The sequence below is a fragment of the Lytechinus variegatus genome, chromosome 18, assembly GCF_018143015.1.
Source record: "Lytechinus variegatus isolate NC3 chromosome 18, Lvar_3.0, whole genome shotgun sequence".
Taxonomy (NCBI): domain Eukaryota; kingdom Metazoa; phylum Echinodermata; class Echinoidea; order Temnopleuroida; family Toxopneustidae; genus Lytechinus; species Lytechinus variegatus.
Window position 1 is genome coordinate 17,296,695 of NC_054757.1, and position 27,569 is coordinate 17,324,263.

Sequence of the window (27,569 nt, forward strand, 5' to 3'; positions counted from 1 at the left end):
GGAATAAACATGGCTTCTGGCTCAAAATCACAAATCATAGAAGTAGCTCTTATCGCCACAATGACAAATGCAGTAATAAGACACATATCAGTATAAAAATGAATAAATATATTTTTTTTTTTTTTTTTGTTGCTTTCATTAACTTCATAGTTCGGAGAGCAATTACATAAAATCAGTTACATATAAATTCCCAATATCATTACATGATTATTCTCCTACGATACTATTACATGTAAATACTAACGGATTCATCCTGAAATAAAAGCGTTTCTGGTTTAAAAATGATTGCTACAGAATAATAATCATGCTGATGCCACTAATTCAAGTTAAGATAGTTTAAAAATCTTTTTATGATTATTTTCTCGTTTTATAATACTAGTAATATACTCAGTAAAATTATAGACCATTTATTTTGGTTAATATTAGACGAAATGCTTAAAATTGTGTACAAAAATGAGAGAGTCCATTCCACTATAACAGAATAGACACAAATTATTGAATGAAAAATCTTTTACTCGAAATGTTTCTCTTCGTACCCGCACAAATAAAACAAGGCTATTAAATATAAAATGGCATAATAATAATGGGAAAATCCATCTCTTTAGAATAAATATATACAGAGCCATATTTACATGTTGCTGAAGTATTCATAATAAATATATACATGTTTGAACAAGCCCTGCTAACATGGTATGCCACGGAGTGCATACTTTATAAATTGCAATAAATGCTTATTTTGGCATATACTTGTGCGTAAAACGATAATGCCTCACTGGAGTGATTTAGAATATGTCATTTTCCTTGACAAAGCAATAACTTACCACAAAACATTTCACGCTTCATGAACGGTTGCTATAGTAACTTTGATAAAATGGCAACTACCATGGTAACAAAGTTCATCAGCCAAACAAAATCAAAATGGTAGTTAACAAGATGGTAAAGTTAATTGCAACTCGTTACGAAACAGGCCCCAGTGATAGAATTTATGTGAATATTGCTTTGTATTGCAGTTCAGGAATATCGATTTAAAACTTGCTTTTCAAACATTTAAATCCAATCAATATTCAAATCTGGTTTTGAATTTAAAATTCTCAACTGTGATACCGCTTTTCTTTCGAGTACATCAGCTAGTGCAACATCGGGTAAATCTTTGACAAGGCAATTAATACTTGAATTAATTCCTTCAGGAAATCAGTATTTGTTTTCTGTGCCAAGGTTTGCATAATACAGATTTATCTGCATTTTTGAGTACTTATAAACCCACGTGCTGTCAAAACAATGGCGCCTGGAGTAAAGCCTAAAAGTTTGCCCCATTGAAATTACATCTAACATTCTCGTTTTGAGTTAGCCTACTCTTAACCAAACTTTAAATTGCGATTGGGTATATCGCATGTGTACCTGATGATAACAATGGCAACAACAATCTAATAGAACAGGTTCCTGTGTCTCTATAAATACGTATACACTATTTTCATACATCTGTCTTGAACGTCACTGGCAATGTATAGCTTTACCTGATCATATCTACATCAGTCATTTTCCTGATGAACAAATTGAAAATAAAAATCCAATCTTTCGGTAAGAGGGGACATAATCCATTATGATAAATATGCAACAAATGTGCAACTAAATATTGTTGTCCTCAGAAAGTTGAGAATCGTCTTGTCTTGTGCACTGTCTTCTAATATGCCTCTGTCCTCTGATCCAAATTTTAGTTAGCAATGTAGTCCTTAAACGTTGCACCTCTTGTGTTCAAAAGGAGATATCCTCTCTGAGGTCTTCGCACATCTTCTCTGGCATTTACACTGGATGTTCACATCTTGCGAAAATAGCGTCAGTTTCCGAATCATCTTCTCAAGCCATGGTACATCTCAGACCATGCAGGCAGCGTATCCATTAATGCCCAGCTTTGAAGATCAGTGCAGTCAAAATGTCTTAATGTCTGCAAACTAAATGTAAAAATGGTGTGCGATACTCCAAGTCTTGGCCAAAGAATGTCCGACACAGACCAAGACCATTCCGTTAACCCCTTGTCGCCATAAACACGGCTCCGACGATAAAATCATTGTTCCGATTCCGGTCTATGTAAAAAAAAATCGTCGGCGGCGATCATTCTGTCTTCGAGTGCCTGTCAGCTCCCGTTTTAAAATATTCCTCCCATCCGAACGCACATCTGGACTTTACATCGGAAATGATCGTTTAGTCCTCGGGTGCCGTCGGTTCCCGTTTAGAAATGTTCGTCCCATCCGGACGTTTCGTCGGGTGGCATCTCGACGTCTTTCGGGTAGCTGTCGAAGTTACTGCAATCATCTGGTCCTTTCACCTGTTGAACGAGACATAAAGAAGGTGGTTCTAGGAATTGTGATACGAAATGTTATCTCTCCTCCATTCCATCTCTCTCACTTGTTTTCCCCTAAGCCTCTTTCATCCGTTCCTTCCTCCCTCCTTCGAATCAATCTGCCTCTCTCCTTCATCCTTCAGGCCATCCAACACACTACATCTCTACCATGTCTTGTCTATGGTTCACTTATCCCCCTCCTCAATCTCTTTACCCCCCCCCCTCCTCAATCTCTTAACCCTCACTCTAAATGTTAAATCAACATTTAAACGGTTGGACGAGTGTCAACCTATTCCAAATGCTAGATGCATCCTTGCCTAGGCTAGAGCTGGATCGAACATTTTAATGAAAGGTCGATCGAAAGTGGTAAATGCAACATTTAGAAAAGGTAGTCACTCGTCCACCCCGTTGAGTGTTGATATAACATTTCATTTTTTAGTGCTGTCTTCTCGCCCTCACTCCCTTTGTCTTACTCTCTCTTTCTCCCTTCACATCCCCTTTTGCTTAACCTGTGTTTTCTACTTCATCTATTCTGTCTACGCACCTTTGGAGGTAGTGGGGGTGGCATCTCTTGTTTTCTGAGGCCTTCCCAGTCGAAACCTTGGAACCACCTGAATAATAAAATAAGAAAGTTCCATTCAACTGACGAGCTTTTTTCTTCGAATTCGACAAGAAATAAAAGTCTCAAGTCTGCAACTGAGTAATGGGTAGGTCCGATCGGATTTCGCACAAACATAAAATCATGAATGGACATAAAAAAGTTAATTGAATGTGGCATAATAGATAGTGATCATGATACAGATAGATAATGATTTAATCTATCTTCCTTAAATAATAGTTAGCATACATGCACTTATAATTCTTGAGAATTGTAAACCTAAAATAAAGATATATAACTTTTCCAAAATGCCCTCGCATTGGCAGACGGCTTGAAGAAACACTACATACATGTTACTTTCCAATATGGTCAAATAGGAAATTCAAAAAACATTATTAATGAAATAAAATTTGCCATAGTTTATAAACAAAGTTTTAGGTCTTTTCCTCATCAAGATTTGAACACTAATTATTAAGTGTTAAATCATTTCAGAGTGGATTACATTACAAATCTATTGTACCAAAACATTCAAACTTACTTGTGTTTCTTGATGTCGGCCAGTCCATTCTTCTGGTACCCGATTCTCTCGACGGGGTTGTCTCTGCATAGACGCTTTATGAGGTTCGCTGCACTACGCGGGATTTTGCGTGGGAACTCCACGATATCAATGCCCTTTAGGATGACATTGTACGTCTTCATGGGATCTGTGGCGCTGAATGGAGGACTGCGAATGTAAAGACACAAATTCAAAATGAAATAAAATTTGTAACATATGTAAGGAAACACACATCAAAAGAAATACTGCCGAAATATGAAAAATGTATGAATTTTCCATGGCAATAACACACATGTACATCTGAACCTCTTCATATTGGATATTAATAAAATGATTTCTTTTTATTGTAGTTCGTAATAGAACAAATGTAAAAATCTCATACCACAACAGATAAAGCAGGTCCCAATTAAAAATTGAGAATTTCGGCGATAGAATATACAGAATAAAATAAAGCCTGCATTTTTCATGGAAATATCAATAGTTTCCATTTCCCATCTGCTTATTTTGTTTTAAAAAAAATCTCATCCTTACTTTCCTGTTAGCAGCTCAAAGATCAGGATACCAAGGGACCAGTAATCACAAGACAGGTCATGACCTTTGTTGAGGATGATTTCCGGTGCTACGTACTCCGGCGTACCACAGAAGGTCCAGGTCTTGCGACCAAATCCGATCTTCTTTGCAAACCCAAAGTCGACCTGTGAAAGAACATGACCGATGATTAGATGTATAAGTATTCGGTTTTAGTCCTATAGACCAGTTGGTAGTTACCTTATGGACAATTTTGGTCAAATGACCTTTCATTTCTTTCATTATGATAGGCAGATTTCAAAGCGAGATATTACATAAGCTTGCCCTACATAACAAGATGAAATTGAATAGACCAGGTGACTAGAATAGCACACCAGTGAACACTTTATGAAGGTATTTGTTGCCTTCCTACTTTGAATAAATATCTTAGCATGTTGCACAATGTACTTGGCAAACTGCATGTGAAATACCAGTCGTTCGTGGACGCATTGTTGTTTTTTGTGGATGTAAATGAAAATCACAATTCAAAAGAAAATATGAACAATCAAGACATCAAAGTTGGTGCTATCTCATTAGATTTTAAGCCACCATGTCACTTTAGTACAAATGACCTTCCTCTGATCATGTGTAGAATCTTTTGATCATGCGCAAAAAGGTATTACGAACTGGCTTATCCATATTCTTATCCACACTTCCACGGAACATAACAAACTGGTCCACACTCTCATCCTCAATGTCATCCACTCTTTCATCAACCTCTAATTGACACCTCATTCCACACTCCCATCCAAACTATCATCCACATCGCCACTCACACTCATCAACAATCCTTCTCACACTCTCATCCTCACTCCTATCCACACCTTCATCCACACTCCCACTCCCACTTCATTTCACTTAATTCCACCCTCACACAAACTTTCATCCACACCCTTATTTACACTCCTATACACACTCATCCACACCCCACTCACATTCATCAAATCTCCTCACACTCTAATCCACACTCCGTTCCAAATTATCATCCACACCCACTCACATTCATCAAATCTCCTTCTCACACTCTAATCCACACTCTCATCCACACTCCCACTCACATCTTCATCCACACTCTAATCCAGATTCCAGACTCACACTTCGTTCCACTCTCACACAAACTTTTATCCACACCCTCATTTACACTCCTATATAGACACACTCTCATCCAAACTATGATCCACACCCCACTCATACTCATCAACACTCATATCCCCACTCTCATCCTCACTCCCTCCTTCATTTCACTTCATTCCACCCTCACACAAACTTTCATCCACACCCTTATTTGCACTCCTATACACACACACACCCATTCATATTCCATTCCAAACTATCATCCACACCCCACTCACACTCATCAACACTCCCTCTAACACTCTAATCCACACTCCCATCCAGATTCCAGACTCCCGCTCACACTTCGTTCCACTCTCACACAAACAATCATCCACACCCTCATTTACACTCCTATATACACACACACTCTCATCTAAACTGTGATCCACATCCCACTCACACTCATCAAAACTCCCTCTCACACACTCATCTACACACGACTCTAATCCAAACTCCCCTCCTTACTGCTATCCATACTCCCATCCATATTCACTCTCGTCTACACTCCCACCCACTCTCATCCACTCTCCCATCCACACTCCGATCAAAACTCGAACCCACACCCTCATCTACACTATCATCCACATTCGCCCATCCACACTCACCCACACTCTCATCCATTCGCCCATCCACACTCACCCACACTTCTCCCACTCATCCAACTCTCACCCACATTCTCATCCACTCTCACCGATTCTCATCCACTTTCTCATCCACACTCCCATCAAGACTCCCATCCAAAATCTTACCCACTTCCATCCACAAACACACACACTCTCGTCCTCACTCTAACCCACACTACCATTTACATGCATATTCATACTCTTATCGACCCTATCCACACTCCCATTTACACACACATACACACTCTCATCCACACTCATCAACACCCCACCCACACTCTCATCCACACTCCCATTTTTACTCCCATCCGCACTTCCATCCCCCTCTCCACACTGTATCCCACACTCCTATCCACACTCCAATCCTCACTCCGTGTTAACACTCTGCTTGTAGTCCCATACATACCAATTTGACGTAGCCCTTGTTGTCAAGTAGTAGATTCTCAGGCTTAAGATCTCGGTAAACAATACCTCGACTGTGCAAGTAGTGGAATGCTTCAACCACGCAAGCAGTGCAGAACCTCGCAGTTCGATCATCAAAGTGACCCCTGGAAATACAAGGAAAATAATCGACAACAGTGAAATTCATTTCTGCTTAACAACGTCTAATTTCTTAATAAATTTTCATTCCTGATTTGATAATTTCAAAAGAAAAAAATGCATACACATTCACTGAAAACCTAATCAAACTCGAATAAAAAACAAGCAGGTTTACGACATCTCACAATATTGCACATTGCAACTGTTTGTTTATATTTTCTTAGTATAACAATTATCCTTAAATTACAATAAAATTTTTACAAGTATTGAGGATAACGAGTGGAATGCCTCTGGCCATCTCACCTGCATCACGCGTTTTAATATAGCAGCAGTGCTCACTTTGAATACTACTCTAACTCGCACAAGATGTTCAGTGATACATGGTTACTCTTATGTCCACTATTTATGAACTAGATCAATAAACTTACAGAGATATGATGGTTATTCAACAAAAAACCCCAACATGGCCAAAGTTCATTGACCTTACATGACCTTTGACCTTGATCATGTGACCTGAAACTCGCACAGGACGTTCAGTGATACGTGATTACTCTTATGTACAAGTTTCATGAATCAGATTCATAAACTTTCAAAGTTATGATGGTATTTCAACAGATACACCCAATTCGGCCAAAGTTCATTGACCTTTGACCTTGGTCATGTGACCTGAAACGTGCACAGGATGTTCAGTGATACTTGATTACTCTAATGTCCAAGTTTAATGAACTAGACCAATAAACTTTCAAAATTATGATGGTAATTCAACAGATACCCCCGATTCGGCCAAAGTTCATTGACCCTAAATGACCTTTGACCTTAATCATGAGACCTGAAACTTGCACAAAATTTTCAGTGGTGCTTGATTACTATTATGTCCAAGTTTCATGAATCAGATCCATAAACTTTCAAAGTTATGATGGGAATTCAACAGATATCCCCAATTCGGCCAAAGTTCATTGACCCTAAATGACCTTTGACCTTGGTCATGTGACGTGAAACTCATGCAGGATGTTCAGTGATACTTGATTAACCCTATGTCCAAGTTTCATGAACTAGGTCCATATATTTTCTAAGTTATGATGACATTTCAAAAACTTAACCTCAGGTTAAGATTTCGATGTTGATTCCTCCAACATGGTCTAAGTTCATTGACCCTAAATGACCTTTGACCTTGGTCATGTGACATGAAACTCTAATAGGATGTTCAGTAATACTTGATTAACCTTATGGCGAAGTTTTATTAACTAGGTCCATATACTTTCTAAGTTATGATGTCATTTCAAAAACTTAACCTCAGGTTAAGATTTGATGTTGACGCCGCCGCCGTCGCCGTCGCCGTCGGAAAAGCGGCGCCTATAGTCTCACTTTGCTTCGCAGGTGAGACAAAAATGAAACTATTTTCTAAACTTAAAATGAGGCTTAACTAATTAAGGCTAACTTTTCGCTACAGTCACACCGATGAAACCGATTCCATCATTCATACATTAATTCACTCATTCATTCATTCATTCATTCATACATTCATTCATTCATACATTCACTCACTCATTCATTCATTCATTCATACATTCATTCACTCACTCATTCATTCATTCATTCATACATTCATTCACTCACTCAATCATTCACGCATACATTCATTCACTCATTCATTCATATATTCATACATTCACTCATTTATTCACTCATTAATTCACTCGTTCATTCATTCATACATTCATTCAGACACTCACGCATTCACTCACTCATTCATTCAATCATTCACTCACTCACTCATTCCCTCATTCATACATTCACTCACTCACTCCCTCATTCATACATACATTCATTCACTCATTCATTCATTCATTCATACATTCATTCATTCACTCACTCATTCATACATTCATTCACTCATTCATACATTCTTTCACTCACTCATTCACTCACTGATTCATTCATTCACTCATTCATTCCAGATAGATCAAAGCTATTACGTGTAAAATGGCATATTGTTGGTAAGCTTGAAGTCGGTAAAGATATTAAACTAAAAGTGAATATAGAAGGGGATCTTACTTGTCCCTCAGAATGGTCCACAGTTCTCCGCCAAGACAGACTTCCATTAGCATGTATATATACTTCTTGTCACGGAACGTCTTGAACAATCTAAAAGCAGAAATTGGCGGTGGTTTAAAATACAATAACACACATGAGTAAAGGCATTGGTAAGAATTATCCACACGAGTTACTCTGGGCACAGTTTAACACGCATGCACGAGCTTATAGACGGGTATGATTAGTCTTAAAATGAAGATATTTCTCGCGGGTTATAATACAACTTATTACACATTGGAAGGGCACTATAGTAAGAATTATCCACACGAGGTAGTCTACGAACACACACGAGGTGATAGGCGAAGGTGTTTTAACTGTTTCAGAAGTACTAACTGAATAAGTCTACGGAAGTTCTGAATAGATTATGTGTTTTAGGAAAATGAAAAGGAGATCTAAAGTTAAATGTGTTATTTTATTTCTTTAAGCTAAATGCAATTAAAACTTCATTTTTTCACGTAGCTGTCTGCTTCATAAATTATTTCATTATTTCATTAAGCATTAAGCATTTCATTAAGTGCACGTAGCAGCTGCTCTGCTAAAGCAAGGGTAATTATGGATAATTACACTGCATTATTAGTGAGCGCCTCGAACCTCCAGAGGCAGTTAGTGCTTTATTCAGTAATAAAACCTTATTATCAAACTTACTTGACGATAAAGGGGGAGCTGGATTCCAGCATGATTTTCTTCTCTGAGAAAATATGTTCCTGTTGGCGAGTCTCAACGATGTGATGTTTCTTCAAACATTTGAGGGCATATGTTCTCTTATCACCAGCCAACTGAACCTGTATAAATAAAAAAACAAAATGTTCTCCTCTTTTAAAGGGGGAGCGAACTGACCAAAATGCTGTGTACCCTCTAATTGATCATATATTGTAAATAGCTATTCTTAGTATTACAAAATTAATATGGAGAATAACCTACCCAACGATCTTACATATTTTTTATCACTTTATATGTATCTGAGCCTGTTCTGAGATGTTCTGAGAGGAAACAAACTTGTCTGCTACTTGGTAATAAAATTGCGGTAATATTTTGTATTTCTGTCAATGTTTAGGGTGATTGTTTTTTTTTTCTGGATGGGGCGTTTGTGTGGTATTTATTTCCCTTCTTACCAGCTCAACCCGACCGAACCCGCCAACACCGAGCGTGGCGACGATATCGAGATCGTTCAGGTGTATCGATGCTAGCTCATCCTGTATCGGTTTCACTCGTGCGATCTCAGTATTGTCCATCTCCGAGCTTGATCTAATTGGAGGAGGAAGAAAAACGATTAACCAATATTGCAATATTCTATCGCTATCTTTTCTAACGATATTGTATTATTTACGATACCGTTTTTGTAATGACATTAAATTTTGTATTATAAGACTATATACTTTCTGAGGAGAACTGATCCATCAACGATATTACACATTTCTAGCTTAAACTTTTCACTTCTTATGTAAACTTTTCACTTCTTATGTAAAAGGGTATTAATGTTTTCTATTGCTAAATCACTAAGGTTTTGAATCTCAAATAAAACGAGCTCTGTGATTATGGTTATTTACATACAGGCAACTTCACATTGCTTGTAAATTAATAACGTTATCAAGTGGCTTTGCATTTGTGGTGATTCTTAATGTTAAATTTCTAAATCCCACGCAATTATTGCGAATCGATTCTTTATTTTTATGTGAATAATTTTCATCGAAGTAGTTATTCATGGTTGACCAAAAATGTGGTGAAATATTTTGTACGCAGTCAACGTATTATTTTGGAAATTCAAATCTTTATGGTACAACATGAGATTTTATGTATAAAAATCTCTGATTCACTTACCTTTAACCTAACACAATGTAGGAAGCAATGTGAATGACCAAAAAATGGTAATCAGAAAAGCCTATTATGCTAATTTTGTTCCCTAAAGCTGTTAAAATTGTGTCGAAATGACTTTGCTTTACAACCCTAAAGGCAATTTTCTGACCAGACTACCAATTAGCATTTTCAGATTAGATTACCTATTTGAAATTTCTAAACATTTTAAAGACAAACACAAAATGCTGATAATAAAATTTCAATGATAGGAAATACATACCATTGAGGCCGTAGCGAATTTGAATAAAGAGTTGCTATGATTTGCTTTCTTTATTAATTTATTTGTAGAAAGCAAACAGAATAATCTTACGAAAAAATATGATCCTGAATGTAATTATTTCGAAATGTCTCAGCCCTCCCTACCTCATGATATATTTATCCCCACTTTCGTTTTTTGGTTTTCTTTGTTTCTATTTTCTTTCTTGAGAAACCATAATGCCATCGATGTGCTTCTACACCCCAAATAGGAGAGCATCACACCTGCATAAACTTTCTTTTAAAGGTTAATGGTGAAATATCAAAATAACAAACTTCAATTAAAAAAAATTATGTCTGTATTATTTCATTGTACACAATCATTATTAAACAATCGCACAATCTGGTAACAATACAAAATGAAATTATGGGCTATAATTGTTTTATATTGCATGCACGTTAAATGATATATGAATTTGTATTCTCCTAAAAATAACGTGTTAATGTAATGGCCTTGAAAATGATTTCATTTGCAAATTTAAAAGAATGATGCAAAGAAGCCATGAAAATTATTTTTAAGTGAATGTTGAAAACGAAGTCTTTCAATTGTGAAACGGGTTAATTTATCTCAGTAGCCTAAACACTACCAGCGTTTTTATTTCAATGACCAGAATGTCTTTTGAATTTCTAGCTTTCTAAAAATCGTATTTATTATCTTAAAACGTTTCATAGTCAATCATCACTGGAAGTATTCGAAAGCCTCTACCTTAAATGCAAAGCAGTATATTAATGCTTTGGTGTTTGAATTTAGTTGCAATACAGCGTCTTTAAAAAGACAAAGATTTGCTTATTATTAGATGCACTGCAAAGTGTAAAAAATGACTAACTTTGATTGATAAGCAATGAAAAGGTTTGAAAAATTATTTAAAAATGTCAGTGACACAGTCAAAGAGCAAAAGAAGAGGGTTAATAACTGAGGACTATAATGAGGATATGATTAATCGAAATAGAATTATAGGAATGAACGATAAAGAAACACATTAATAGTTCAGAGAGACTGTTACGGGGTTATGGTCAACGACTAGACAATAAAAGTGAGAAGTGATGTGTTAAAATGGTTAAGCGTGAGTAAGGGTTGGCGAGACTTGCTATGAATTTTCTTTGACGTTTGGTGCTTCAGTGCCACCATCACCGCATTTCAGTCGAAGCAATAAAGTTCTAAACTTTGACGTCACATTTTGGGATTGTTTGTTTTCTGCTTGTTTGGGTGTATAGAATATCATTACTATATTATCAGTTTCATGATGGAAAACCTCAACGCACCAAGTTTAACATGAATTGGTTCTTAGAGGCCTATAGGGTATGGCCACAGGAATCTCTAGCACCAACCCAAGCCCCTTTGAAAGAAAAAAATGTACATTGGCCAACCTGGCAAACTGACACTGAATGGGGCTACGTATACCACCCCCAATGAACATATCCCACGATATTTTGGCTCGGGTTTTTTTTCATCATGCTCCATCGAGACAGGGTATCCGGAACGCAGAAATACAAAATAAAATTGTGACGCCATCATTTAAGTACTTTATGAAACGACTAAATTATACTGTTAGGATTTCAGTGACCACTTACATTAATCTTATCTCTTCCTGATGTCGATTAAACCAGCTGTGAATTTAGATGACCAAAGTTGGCAAAATCGTTACCTAAAATTACCCTTTAATTGGTTTGTTTATTTTGGTTTTATTAAAAAACGCACTCATACCCCACTTAGAAAAAGAAAAAACATGTTTTCACAAAAATGGCTGTATCTTTGTTATTTTTTTTTCATATCCTATGACCTTGGGATGACAAAAACAAAACTGTCAACGCAAATATTGGCAAAACGTCATATAGCCAATTTTGAACTAACAAGTAAAAATACATAGTTGGACTTAAAACTAAGAAAATTGGGGATAATTCATTTCTCAGAAAAAAAATTGGGTACGATTTTCTTATAGTTCTTTCAAAAGTGAATAAAAAATTGAAACGATTAGTCTCATTAACAAGAAAAGTTACCAATTTCAGAAAAATCCTTACAGGAATAGTATAATTACCGAATAATGACCAATAAATAAATTTAAGAAAATAAGAAAATTCGAAATCAGACAGCAAATTATAGAAAAGCTAGAAACTAGATGATTATGTTTGAAGATGAAAATTTGTTGTTGAGCGATGTTATTCATCAGAATTTTAAAAGAAAATGGGAAATATCAATATCTATTTTGTGAATTTGCCAGGGGTAATTTATTCGAATTCTTGATAATCTTCACAGACCCACAGACCATTTTAATTTGACGTTCTTCAGAAAAACGGAAATGGACAGGTGCGATTTTTTTTAATGTGATTTAATTCTTTATCCGATAAATGATAGGCTAATATCTCGTATCCCCCCCAAAAAAATAAGAAGGAGCAGCAGAAGAAGAAGAAATAATAATGGTAATAATAATAGTAATAATACATAATAATAAATGAATAAATAATAATAGATAGTTTAACTTAGATGAAAAGTAAATGAAAAAATAAAATCCCAAAAATTAAGGAATGAATGAATTAATCAAAAAAGAAAAAACCCGTAGTAAACGTACATGGGTGTGGTTGAGAGTATCCTGCGCCCAGAAAAGATGCAAATGGTCTATTAAATACGTAAGGGAGTCGATGAGGTATGGATCTCATACCGGTTTGACAATTTTGATCTAATGATAATATTATTTCTAAAATGAAAGGAGATGTTTACAGAATTTTACCGATAACAAATAAGTAACATGGTCATGATAAGCTAAGCTAAGGAAGGGTCGTGTACAAGTGACTCCACAAGTGGATTTCTACATCTGAACTGAAAAAAAATGTAATCAGTTATACTCGATTATATACCGATTGCCAACTCAGCAAGATCACGTGTAAATGAGTTAGGCGCGGCTTTTGACAGTAATCCTGATACCATGGTCACACGAAAGAAATCGAAGACAGAAAGAATGACAAAAATTACGAGGCTACTGTTTTCGAATCGTGTTGCAGATCGTTTGGTGACACTGATCCCCTCACCGAAAACCGGTTTTCATAGACCCACGATTTCAACGATGCATGAGAGATATGAACAATTTTAAAAATTGTAAAATCTATTCTAATTATTCGTAATCTTTGGCCTCAAAATATTTCAATGACTCCAAATCTTTGTCACAAAATTGTGAATATGTTTTTGTTAATTTTCCTGTCCAATTATAGTAAATTGAATTCCTGCAAACGAAAAAAAAATTATGACGCCTTTCCAGAATAATTTGCCATATATCGAACTAACTTTAACATAATAAAGAAAATTTCGGATGATTTTTTTGGTGAATCGTTCTCATGCTCTAACTAACCGGTCATCGGATCGTTTCAGACCATCATTTTTGCCATTCTATCCGCCGTTTTTAGTCCGATCTCTCTTTGGTGTGAACGAGGTGTATGTATAAGAATGTAATGCGATGTGATGAAAGGGTATACTGAGTTCTCTCTAATGTAAAGGTGTAACTGTGGATGATTGAATGAATTACTAGAACATCTAAACTCACTTGTGTAATTTGCTGACGGGGACGCTCAAGTCGTCGACACTCGTTCTATTCATGTAAACATTTTCGATTGACATTATAAATTCATACTCAGGATGTCGTGTAAACATGGGGGGGGGGGTACTTATTAACTTAAACACACAATCATCATTTCCGCTCATAGGACTCCATTCACGCATACATGGAATTATGAATGTAACGTTGTACGGTTAAAGAAGAATGTATTTTGTGAATTTGTCAGTCCAGGCAGGTATACGAAAAAAGGAATATAATTTGATATCTAAATAATGGAATATATGGCAAAACTTCAAATAGTTTAGGAAACAGATATTTCTGCACTTATACTCTAGTGTTTGCACAATGGACTTAAAAAACCATCAAAGAAGTGAATGTACTAGGTATACCACGTATTTTGTCTCCTTTTCTGCTGCAGTACATTTTACATTAATTGCCAAAAAGAAAACATTCCCTCACACAGGCCTTACTACCGCAAAAACAAAACGACAAATAAGGAAGGAAAAATGGTATCCGAGAGAAATCTATTTTTCACGTGTGCGATGTACCCTACTCAACGATAATATTTCAGCACAAAAAAGTCAAGCCCTAAAATTTTCCAAAATCCACACAGAAATTTAGGGGTGCAATATGAAAAGACACGACCAAATTTCCCAAACGGCATTAAACTAGGATTTAGTCAATACGTTAAAAAAAAACAAATACAGTCAGTGATAATAATAGCAAGAAGAGGTTACGGAACAAATAGAGAAGGGAATTTTAGAGGGAAATTGTTTGTAGTGTATACCGTTTTGTGACTTTCGATATCCATTTTACTAGCCCCTTTATTGGGTCAAAGTCAGTTGAATCCACTCCTCCCAACAATCTGGATTAAAAATCAAAAGAATTACCGCTCAAAAACAGGATATTCTTCTTCCTGAATAAGAACCGTTTTTAATATCAACTCCATTTTCCGGAGTAAAAGCACTCTCAATTTGTTAACCAACTGCATAATATAACCACATATAATCCCTGTATGGTATTATGGGCATTGTAAAAGTCGTAGTCAATAGGTTGTGGGGGTGATATGATGGACATCTTTGGTCGGTATATCAAACCATTATAAGGAGACTACGACGTCAGTTGCTCGGGTTGTTTTCTTTCAGCCAAGAAGTCTACATTCGTAGAATTGTATCCGAGAAGCACTTAATGAATTTACTATTAATTTTTTTTATTTTAAGAAACAAAACTTAGTATTAAGTCTTTTGAAAATCAGGACATGATAGCACAAGAATAGGACAAATCAAATTCGTGAAGAATATCACTTATCACGTTTTTGAAAACAAATTCTGATTCATAAAGACAATTAATATTGCACCCCTATTAAATAATTATACAGTGTATACGATCTGGAATAAGTAACAAATACAATGAAGTTTCTCCCCAAAACTATCAACCGTTCCAAAATGTTGTTTTTACTGAGAATGAAAAATGAAAATAATTTAATTACCGTTTTGAATAAAAATCCGACAGAAAAGAAGGGATGATTATGTTTATGATTATGATTATTACGGAAATTTACCCAAAACATTCCATTAAGAAGTAAAGTGGATATAAGGAAATACTTATCTTATCTCCGCAAACAAGGAATTACTGTTATGATAGTTTTGATTATATTATACCGATAGCAAATAATATATTGTCTCTTTTTCCTGGGGAGCCTTATGTGCAAGTTATCATGCATTTGGTAGAGGGTGGGGTACCGGCCAGAGGAACTTTACATGCATCCCTTTGCACAGGAAAGGGTTCGGAGGTAGGTAAATTACCATTTGCCTATTAGCCTCAAATGGCAAAGATTGTGTATGGATGAGATTGCTTTTGGGAATGATGTTTGATCTGTCCCGGACTTACCTTGTAGCACCCCTTTCCTTGTCTCCATAATTCTTGTTCTGGAGGGCCTGGATGTTCCCAATCAATTCGTTGAAAGACCTGTTACCATGGAGATGGAAAATATTGAGAAAGTGTTACGAGAATCTACAAGAATCACGTGGGTGAGTACACAGCGCGATGATGGCTTGCACGATGGTAATTGGGGTATTACGATTTTAAAAGGGAGCTTTGCATAGGACGGCTATTCGGAGAATGATGTCTTGAAAACACGTAGGATGGAACGTGGTCGCGTTTCCATGCGGAGCAGGGATATTCGATCGGAATAGTATTTATCATCAGCAGCAGCATCAATACCACCTCATCATAAAATCATCATCATCATCATCACCATCAACATCATCATCTTAATCCGTACCACCATCATCATCATCCTCACCATCATTGTCATCATTATCGTCCTCACCATCATCATCATCCTCACCATCATCATCATCATGCATCATCATCATCCTCATCATCCTCACCATCATCATCATCCTCACCAACATCATCATCATCATCACCATCATCACTACCATTATTGCCATCATCATCATTCAGTATCACCATCATCATCATCATGCATCATCATCATCCTCATCATCCTCACCATCATCATCATCATCATCCTCACCAACATCATCATCACCATCATCACTACCATTATTGCCATCATCATCATTCAGTATCACCATCATCATTATCATCACCACCAAGATGATCATCAAAGTCGTCGACGGCGTCGTCGTCACCAGAAAGAAATATGTTCAATATTATGTAACTACATATACATGTGCCCATCTTTTTTCTTTATGTTGTTTTCGTCTCTTTTTTTTTGGGGGGGGGTTCTTTTTGTTTGTTCTATCTTTGTTGGGGAGTATAATTTGAATGCATAACGGTCGCAAAGGCAATGGCTGCATTTCCTTCCTATAACCTACTTTATCTTTGGGGCGAATTTTCTTTCTCTTTATGCGGTGGAAATCGGAACCCTTCACGCACGAATCAATCACAAAAGTGTCCCCATTTTTCGCTTCACCTTTCTATTATCTTCTTTCCTCTTTCTACCATATATCTTCATTTCCCAAAGGTTCTGGTAAGAAACCCTAGAAGCGTTGAGGTTATATGCATCTATTCTGAGAAAGCCGTCCGGGTGAGTCTTTCACGAGCATCTTGCCAGTGACTTTCCCTGACCGATTTTTCCTGAGCCAATCAGATGCAAGGATTCCAGCATCTTATAACAAAAGTCAGTGAAAATCACTTGGCTTGTTGTTTCATGAGAAGCTCCCCTGGACGGAGCCTTTTTCCGATTTGTAAGGCTTATCAACCAGGCATTACCAGCCGCAAGGCTCTTGTGAGATCCTCTAGTGTAACCCGAAACGGGATGGTCGCACTTGGTTGTAATTCCTGCGGGGGTTGGACGAATTCATTGGGAAACTCGGAAGAGGAGGTGACAATTCAGTTCAATGAGGTGTCGAAATGACAATGGGGTGTAGTGAATTAAACTCAGGTAACTATAGAGTGCCAAGTTTATCTATTACCCTTTACAGTATAAAGGTAAACCATAAGATGGCAAAGTGGGCCAAGATCCCCATGTTTCGACTGGTTACGCGCACACACGTCATCGGTCATTTTATTTGGCCCAACGATAGATTAACTAATGATCGGTGATGAGCGGTGATAGTAAGTTAAGTATAATGACCGGTCGTGGTTTTGAGAAGAGAATGGTTTATCACATAAATGGTTCTGTATCATCATCCTATAGAATATACAACACATACCATTACTTTTCTGTTCCTAAAGTCCTTCGTGTGTGTTATTCTTACCAATGCCCTCGAAAATGTACGTCATTTATATACTAATACGCACTGCTATTTTATTGATTTGATAGATGAGTGTGGACCCCAGAGAATGTGTATCAAATTACGCCCACATTCTCTCCATGTTTAAACATGCTTTTCACAAACTTTGTCTCTGACATTCTCACACAACTTAATTTGTTACCCGGCAAAGACGGAGCTACGCTTCTCTCGTCGTGAGAAAGGGAGAATTGAAATGCTGAGATCATTAATGTTCTCTCCCCTATTACTGCCCCCACTTCCACGCATACCCATTATAATTGTATTAATGTTAGCTATAAAAGGAAATTCAGTGAAGTTTCCATCAAACTGGCTTGTTTTTCCTTCCATCTATACGTAACCCTCTTTGAATATTTTCACATTTTAACTTTGTCATCTATGTTTATTTACAATTTTGAAAATTGCTTTGAAATACTTCCCAAATAAACTGCGATAAATCGGGGGGTGGGTGGGGTGGTTTTAGAGCATATAATTAGTGATTTCAACTAATTTTCAGGAAGTTTATCAGATGTAAGGATTTAAGTATCATAATATTATTGTCGATACAAATCTTGTATATTTATTCCTCGCTCTCTTCGCTCATTCTTATTATCAGGATGTTTAGGAAGAAAATAGAAACAGCAAGATGCAGAATAAACTCCTTTTCGCCGATGAGATAAAGGTACAAACGGAAAATAACCAATACTCATGTTATTTACTTCAACTGAAAAAGATCACTTCTCATGCAATTTAGTTCTTCATTGTTGTTGTTTTTTGGGGGGAATGAAAATAGTCAATGATCTAGCTCGTTCCGCTCGCTCGCAAGAAACCACTTAATTTAGTACCCCAGCAGCAGGAGAAAACAGAATAATTTCTGTCAGTCCACACCTCTCCCTCCAATGAAAATTTTGAAGCGACGCCCCTGAATAAATCAATGGATTATGGCTGGGATAATACTAAAGTGACAGTTTCGACAAGACTTACAAAACAAAATCAGCAGCAAATCACTTCTTAACTGGTATGCTAACGTTAGGCGACATACAGATTAGCTTCGGAATCTGCATTTTAAATGGCCAAGAGCATTTTGTTACGTATTTGCGCCTAATAATTATCGCTTGAATGATAGATGATGGTATTTAAAAACCATGACAACTCCCAAATGTAATGTATTTTTAGTCGAAAGAGCCGAATAAACAGGCAATTAAATTCCATATGTTTGTCACGGGAATTGAGCCGTATCAGACAGGCTACGTAATAATGGCTCATCTGTCCACGATTGTTTTCAAAGTGGCACATTACCAAATGCATCCATAAGGCCTATGATCTTTGATTAGGCCTTAAATCTTGTCAATAATATGAAAAACCAAAAGAAAGGTTTCCCCCTCATTAGCACCTAATACATTGCATCGATTCAGAATTATGAGTTTGGGAGGGCGATGCCCTATAGGGTGGCGCCGGCGGTGACGCACATCAGCGTATCATGCATAGCTGTGTGTGAGTGTGTGTGTGGGAGAGTGTATGCGATGCGTGAGGGTGGGTGTGTGTGTGTGTGCGCGCGCGCGCAAGCGTAAGACATCTTTATAGCGTAAGCTGACTAAACAAAATAATATCCTCTTTTTAAATTGCCATAACTTTTTGTTAAAACACGATTGAGCAGAGTAATTTGGCATGCATGTTTCTTAACTAATCGACCAAATTCTCCACAGAATCTGATTGATTTTTCATTTTGTATTGCATGGGTGAACAGGTACTGGGCATGCTGCACAAAAAGCCGAAACTTTCGGAAAGTGGCATTTTCTCTCTTTGATATTAGCCCACTCGTGCTTATCATTATTGACTGATCAAGTGCATGTTCACACAGAAACCGGTCAATGAACGAATTAACACTTTTGCGAAATTATGTTGCTCAATACCGTTTAGTCAGAAAGTTGTTTGTTGTTATGTTTTTTTATACTTTGGCTGTGTGTTTAAATCAACGATAGACGTATCCAAGACATACTGCTCTTTACTGTCATTTCATTTAAAAGGCTAGTGAGAATTGATTCCCGTGATTGGAATGAAATCGCTTGGTTCAATCGGGCCTTCGGGGCGAAACAATTACGCTAATGTTTACCGCGTCCATCTAGCCATTCCCTACCTCATGTTGATGCACAAATCAACATTAAAAAAAGGCTCGCTCTTAAAGAAGGATTCGAGCATTAAGACAAAGGCAACAGTCGTCATCTTAAAACTCGTGTTCTTGACGTACAAAACAGCCGTCGACTAAATGGCGTCTAATGGGCTGAGATGCAGAAAGCAAAAACATCACACTGTTTTGATAGAAATTTCGATATATCTCGGATAGAGTTCAATCCTCCAACGTTTGGTGCATCGCGCGTAGATATGAACGTAGGCGGATTCCAGCTCGAATATTTCAACCAAGAATTCTGTCTCCTTAGATATCAAGTAGTATTTATTTGCTCTTGCATGCTATATACCGTCGGCTTCCCGCAAGAGGGACTTAGTGGTAATCTTTCCGATTCTTTTGTTATTATGCTCTTTTATCACGTTTCATAATTTATGCTGATATTTTGAGTTTCACTTGAGGTTTAGAAATGATTTTAGCATCGCCTAAATAGCAAGTCGATGATATACTCTTAACATTGACTTTAAATTGACTACAATCCTATATTCCTAGAATTTAAAAGGGTATACAGTCACTCCTTACTTTGAGGTGATTTTGACACCATGCACAATCACCGTTTGTACCTCAGAAAATTGGTTGAAAACGGACCTTTCCAGGCATTTCTGCTGCCATCATTATCCATCAAAGCAAGAAATAATTTTCTGTATGAACGCAGCCCAAATCGGATTAATTCCCTGCCGACTTGTCCTCCATCGGGAAATCTAGTAACATTTAATTTCTTGTTCACCCTGAATATTTATAGCTTAAAGGTTTCTGGTGGATGACATCAAATCTTTATTTGAACCCCTTATGAAAGCCGACGTGCATTTTCAAATTGAATTTCATGCTTCGTATCTATTTTCAGTTAAGAATACGATTTTGATACTAAGAAAGACTCCCTTTCATAATGAAAATCTTCATTTTAACTTTTTTTTGTAAGTATACTCCAAAATACATTAGTTGCATGATGCATACTTATGGTGTACATTACTTCATTTTTTGTTTCTGCGTTTCGCAAACCAAAGAAATATGTTTCAACATATATGGCATCAGGAAATCACGTACCTAATTCAGTGAGGTACATTGCGCTTGAATCCTTGCCATTCATTGTGTATCGCTTCAGAAAGGGACTTTTATTTTAATAAAGAGAGCATATTTTCTCCGCGCCATGCAGGAAAGTCTGATCTTTAAGCCCTAAGTGGGGGCACAACTTTCACGAAATATTTCAACTCCCTTTAACTAAAACACTACCAGCAGCCTACAAATTGAAGGAAATGTGATAATTTGGAAGACATTTTGAATTTCATTGACTTACCTTCTGTCAACGGCTAAACACTCACAGCCGCCCGTATTCGCCAAGACATTTGCCGTTCTGACGTCCTCGCTACACAAAATAGAAATAAGATTTATTACTTACTGCAGAAGACATCTTAAAGAATGACAGTAGCTGGTTACTAACCAAGTATAACAAAAATATACATAATATCTTTGTAAAGTTGCGACAAAATTCTTTTCTAAATAAAAAAGTAATTATTATGTGAAAAGACAGAAATTGTAAATAACCTTCACCTGACACGTACCTGAAAACATATTCGAAAATTTTTTTAATAATAACAGAGATTCTTGTCTTAGAAAATAGAACATTCTTGGTGTAAACATTGCTGTAACCCTAAATACACACACCAAACAAATCATTTTCAGTTTATCAATACACATGTCCAAGGGGCTACCAATTGCAATTTTATAAGGATATCAGGGCTCCGTCTTATAAAGAGTTGCGATCGATCCAATCAACCTCAACTCTATGGAAATCCATCCATACCATAATGTTTTCTCCAGGAAACTTGCACTATCTCTTTCAGTATTACAAAGAGAATCACACTGAGTTTTCACGAGAATGATGAATTTAGGCATATACGCCATGTCCAGAAAATATTTTGAACAAACACACATTTTAGATGTTGATGTCACTGGCCGTCCATACTTGTGATCGATCCGATCAATCGCAATTCTTTGTAAGACGGGGCCCAGGTGGGTGTTCCATAAAGCTGTTCGTATTAAGTAAAGTGTACCTTTACGCAAGACTGGAACATGTTCTTAGATGATAAGTACGCTACATGGGAATCGTGTAGCCCAAGAAAGTGTCACCAGTTGTACCTGAAGTAATTTGTATCTTACGAACAGCTTTATGAATCATCTACCGGGTATAATACAATAATTTATGGACTATAACTCTCAACTAGAACAGACGTTGTGGACATATAAAATGCCATTAACTTTTTTAACAATGATTCAATGTCAATTTGCCACAATAAAAGCTTTCAACACACCCATTTAACCAACTGAAAGAGATAAAATAGGGTTAAGGTAAAACAAGATTGTCAGAACCAACAACACTTGGTGTCCCAAGAATACTGCACACTGAGGTGTTAAACTTACACACTAGAATTTGAACATAAGACCAAAGAGTGTAACGGTAAACACCAAAGGTGGTGTAATAAAACCCGTGTGGGTTGAAATAACACTGTAAATTTAACACCAGAGTATTGGTGTGATCATCTATATTATGTGCACCAGTTAGCACCATATTTTAGGCTGTGTACATACCTAAGGAGAGCTTTCTCGCCGAAGAAATCACCTTTCTTGAGTGTTCTAACCAATTGCGGTTCCTTTTGTCCTTGGACGGATTGGGTTATCCGGACCTACAAGCAAATAGATATCCGAAATCCGTCATAAAAGGGATCCACCAGTTAGCGGTTATTTCCCAGAATATTGGCATTGATACTTTCAAATCAGAATTTATGCATCCTAAGAAATTATCAAATAATGACATCGGCTGTCTAATGTTGAAAAGTCTTCTTTGTCATCACCACCATTATCATCATCATCGTTATTATCATCGTCGTAATCATCATCGTTGTCATCCTCATCCTTGTCGTCCTTATCGTTCCCCACACAGGCCCCATCAGTACGTCAGTACGTCAACTTTATACATAGATCTCCTTTAGTACATTATTCACTTTATCAGGCCTATAGATTTGTCGGCCTTCTTGAATGTTGAATGTTCATGATCATTATCACCACCATTATTATCATCATCATAATCACCAACGTCATCACAAACACCATCACTACCATCAGCATCATCATCGCATCATCACCACCACCACTAAATTCATCATCATCATTGCCATCATCAATGCCCCCATCCCCACTCCCCTCCCCCAGCACCGCATCGGTACCCCAGTAACTATCATCAACTTACCTCCCCCTTGCTAATGATGTAGAAAGTATCACCCCTGGAACCCTCCACTATGATATATTCATTTTCATGGAAGTAGTCTACCTCCAGACTGTTCGCTAACTTGAAGAGATTATCGGAAGACAAATCTTTGAGCAAAGGCACACTAGGAAAGAAAAAAATTGGATAAAAGTCAACATTAAGATGGTGCAACATGATGGAAGATAAACTATATAAACCATACCAATACTTACAAGGTCTAGTCATACATTATCTGGCAGGATGATAATTTCTCGAATGCATTTGCACTGAGCTGATGTAAGCCTGGGTAACAGTAATTGCAGTTTGTATCCTCCAAAAGAAAGCTGTATACATTTAGATGACTGCTTTAGTTATAATAAGCAAATCAAATTAACAGAACAATAGTTGTATCAAGCCGAACAAAAGTGACTAGTGCAATGGAATTGTCTTCCAATGAGCACAATCACACAAAATGTTCTTTCATGGGCCCATGTGATAAACGATAGTATTGATATTTATTTACACAATTTTCATAATTAATAGTCCGATTATGTTTGAAAGTTTGCATGGTGGCATCGAGTCCTATAGACCATCGTGGAAGTGGTTTACGGTACATCAGGACCCCGTCTTACAAAGAGTTCCGATCGATCCGATCAATCTCAAACATGTGGAAATCCATCAATGTCATTTTTTTTCTTTATGAAATTTGCTCATTGTCCTTTGAAAACAATGAGAAGCATACTTAATTGTCAAGAAAACAGTGAATGTATGAATATATATCATTTCTAGAAAATATTTTGAACAAATATTAATTTTAAATTTTGACGTTACTGGCTTTCCATAGTTGCGATTGATTGGATCAATCGCAACTCTTTGTAAGACGGGCCCCTTGTTTAGAGTCCTGGAAAGGAGTAAGAGAAAGTGGATAGAGGTCGAAGTGAAGTGGATAGGCGGGAAAGTGGACGTTCGAAAGTACAGTATCTTGTAGTCTTCGGAAATGAGTGTAGTAAGTTAAAAGGACTGTAAGCCATAAAGAGTAGATAAACTTGGGAAGTACTAGACAAAATGAGAGGTTTGGTAGAAGGATATCTTAAGATGGAGAGATGGGAGGTTTGAGCAGATGAGAGAAGACTGGCTTGATTTCCTTTATTTGTTTATGTATAGCTAATGTCCTGCTTTATCATTCGAACATAATCTATATGTCATTGTATTTTTTATAATTCATTATGTTTAACTTATTGTATTCCAGCTATTTAATTAATGAACGACATTGTTTTTATTGCTATCATTATTTTGTATTTCCCAACTTGAGTGGGCTGCTTTTCTTACCCAATTTGAAATTTGTAATATGATAATACATTACACTGTACATTGCCTTTCTTGTTTGTTAAATGTTCAATGTTATTAATGTATGCTACTTAATCATTTTGTAAAGCGCTTAGAAACATGTATTTAGCGCTATATAAATACAATGTACTACTATTATTATTGAGTTGAAGAGATGAAAGAAGGCTGAATTGAGTCGGCGAGTGGAGTTGTAAAGCAGGAGTCGATGCGAAGGCCCGACGTTTCAGTCAGTTTGACCGTCCATCTCCTTTTTTATCAAGTGAAATCATCAAGAGTTCCCTGGTACAGGAAACTAATTCTTTGTCTTCCGACCTACCTCTTAAGGAAGTTGAAATACTCTTCGTGTCGCTGCATACCAGTTTTCATCATAATCAGTTGGAACACGGTTCGATCGATCGCCCATACCTGTGCATCGGTGATGGCTGAGAAATAAGGAATAAAACAAATAATGCATGTCATCAATTGTTGTCGTTATTTATGTTTGGACAGATCATTGCCAACTGAATCTCACAAAAACTATCGTATATTCTCTTAACATGATTTAAGCATGATATATTACTGTTCCTTTTATCTTTATAAACTAATAGTGTATAAAGATAAAAGGAACAGTAATATATCACATAAACGCCTATTACGGTTTCGTCAATGGGTGCTGTACGTGGTACTGTTACTCCAGCTGACATTTTAGTGTTCATAACATAACTCGCTAGTAAGTGCTTAACAGCATAAAACCCCTATCGGATTCATTATTCATGCAATTCCTAATTCTAAAATCTTGCTGGGCAAATAGAATTTTGTTTTCAGGGAGAGGATTGGGGTAAAGGCCAACTGAATGTGATTGTTATCTACACGCTTATACCTCAGTCACATTTGGTCTATACGGCGTGCCTCACGGCGAGTCGAAAGCACCCGTTTTATTCATTTATATTCAAACCACCTACATGTATCTGATACATAATTTCAACTCGCCGTACGTCCGCCGTAGAGCAAATGTGACCGAGGTATTACTGATTTGATAGATAACTTGCGGGCATTACAGTGTTGTTGGTGACAGGGGTAATTCCACTAATAGTATCCATCTCTGTCTCCTGGTCACGTGACATATAGCTACAATGCACAGGCGACAATGAGAAAAAACCGCGCGAAATGAGATGGCGCGAAAATTAGATGAGTGATTTCCTTGGGAATATCAGTAAACATGGTGACCAAAAATCAGATTTTCTCAGGATCCTCGGAGAAGAAAATATGGAAAGAAATATTTCTGAGATTGTTGACGCGGAAACCCCGGTTTGTGGGAATATCATTATGACATCCAAGATGGTTGGTTTGGGAATTGTTCGTTATGGAAAATACTTATTGAACGGGGATATAGGAGTCCCAAAGGGCACCATGATGCATACATATTTCTTATATACCAAAGAAAGAAGTATAATTTCACAAGATAACCCAAAACCTTATATTTATTTCAAGTTGTACCAACATATTAAATCGATGGGATAAACAAAGTCAACACAGTGTGGGGGTGCAGCAACGCTTATGTACAGTGAGTGACAATCGTGAAGCGCCTTTCTTCAATGAGGCCAACATTTTTAAAATGAGTACTGTGGTAATACACGCCCTGTTTCGTTGTTCTTCCCTTCTAATTCTTTCTTCATATCACCCTTCCTTTCTCTTTACTGCATTAGCATAATTCCAGCCAGGCATAAAATGAACCATAAAATGAAACCTATGGAGGATAAAATCTAGGCCAGGCTTGGGAAAGGAATACACTTGATAGTGTCGTGTTTTCCATATCCATTTTGTTCGTATTTACGGGATGGATTAACTTTTCAGAGACGAGAACAAAATATTTCATAAGGAATGAGATATGAAACAGAGGCTTGTGTATAATATTACTAGATCGTTCTAGCTAATCTACTTTTTTTAACTTATAGTAGGATTATTTGTGCCGCAAGTTGCAAAGGAAATCTTCGATTTAAAGATGCACCCTTTTTATAATTTACTACAGGCCCTTCCGTGCAAACCTTGCGTGTGACTTGCGGGTTACTATTTTCGTTATATGCAGGTCGCCCGCAGGTCACCCGCACTGACAGTATCAGGCACGCATATCACACGCAGTTGCCCGCAGAAGCGCACTCCCCAAACTTTGTTGCGGGTGAGTTGCGGGTGACTGCTGCAACCGGCTGCAACTCACCAGCAAGGCTTGCACGGAATGTTGTGACAGAGCCTTGAGCGCTTCCACCTACTCTGCTTTTATTTCTATCCAATAAATCTGTCAAAATATTGCATTATGCTATCAAACGAAAGTTTATTGATCCTGTCGATTTGTAAGCTACGTCACGTGTTGTCGTCCTGGTCCCTGTATTGGCTTTCAAACTCAAGGTGCGTGTTCTCCGGCAATAATAACGGGAGCTTAGTTGTTTACGACGCCTTTCGGAGTCGGACTCCGCTCATATGTGCATGTTTACATCATATTTCCCAGTCATTTTCCGTAACCAACATGATCTCGTAATTCTCGTTCAGGGTATACTACTAATAACAAATCAATTAAGCTGTTCTATTCAATACCTGTGCTAGCACTTATTTCAGTCTTTCAACTCGCTCCAAGAGGTTATTTCAAGTGTTTCGCTAATCTTAAATCTCATCTTGATTTTTTTTTCTTTTCTCGTCTCAACCTAACTCGGCTCTGCTCGAGCAGAATCTCATCGATTTTCTGCTCCCGTCGCTCCAAGCAATTTGCATCACTGAAAGCGTTGCCATGGCAACCCCTCCCCCGATGTTGGGAGGAAAGTGCGGTGGCAAACGAGATGAAGAGTGAACGGCGTGCAGCTTTTAAAGTAAAACAAGGATTAAATCACCGCTTGACTATGGCTATACACTCATCAAATAAAATAGATTGACGGGAATAATAAAGAATATGATGTACTTTCTCACTTCAATTATCTGAAATCAAGCTAAAGATTTGTC

The 27,569-nt window shown here is 37.1% G+C and overlaps 1 protein-coding gene across 5 annotated transcripts in view; it reads right to left on the bottom strand.

Moving 5' to 3' along the window:
• Nucleotides 1-1,127: 1,127 nt before the first annotated feature.
• The window catches only part of LOC121432052 (cGMP-dependent protein kinase 1-like), a 55,271-nt gene continuing 28,829 nt past the window's right edge, over nucleotides 1,128-27,569 (bottom strand). For 2 of the 5 annotated variants that reach the window (XM_041629874.1, XM_041629879.1), the window contains exons 4-17: nucleotides 24,919-25,024; nucleotides 23,259-23,400; nucleotides 22,601-22,695; nucleotides 21,309-21,377; nucleotides 15,977-16,054; nucleotides 14,874-14,951; nucleotides 9,545-9,677; nucleotides 9,078-9,214; nucleotides 8,394-8,483; nucleotides 6,205-6,346; nucleotides 4,024-4,187; nucleotides 3,475-3,660; nucleotides 2,883-2,949; nucleotides 1,128-2,323 (exon numbers count right to left, since the gene is read on the bottom strand). In XM_041629874.1, the coding sequence (XP_041485808.1) occupies nucleotides 2,228-2,323; nucleotides 2,883-2,949; nucleotides 3,475-3,660; nucleotides 4,024-4,187; nucleotides 6,205-6,346; nucleotides 8,394-8,483; nucleotides 9,078-9,214; nucleotides 9,545-9,677; nucleotides 14,874-14,951; nucleotides 15,977-16,054; nucleotides 21,309-21,377; nucleotides 22,601-22,695; nucleotides 23,259-23,400; nucleotides 24,919-25,024 (1,583 nt within the window). In that variant the 3' untranslated portion in view covers nucleotides 1,128-2,227. Of the gene's footprint in view, nucleotides 2,324-2,882; nucleotides 2,950-3,474; nucleotides 3,661-4,023; nucleotides 4,188-6,204; nucleotides 6,347-8,393; nucleotides 8,484-9,077; nucleotides 9,215-9,544; nucleotides 9,678-12,113; nucleotides 12,150-14,074; nucleotides 14,120-14,873; nucleotides 14,952-15,976; nucleotides 16,055-21,308; nucleotides 21,378-22,600; nucleotides 22,696-23,258; nucleotides 23,401-24,918; nucleotides 25,025-27,569 lie in introns of all 5 variants that reach the window. The other 3 variants (XM_041629877.1, XM_041629875.1, XM_041629878.1) reach the window with 3 other exon arrangements.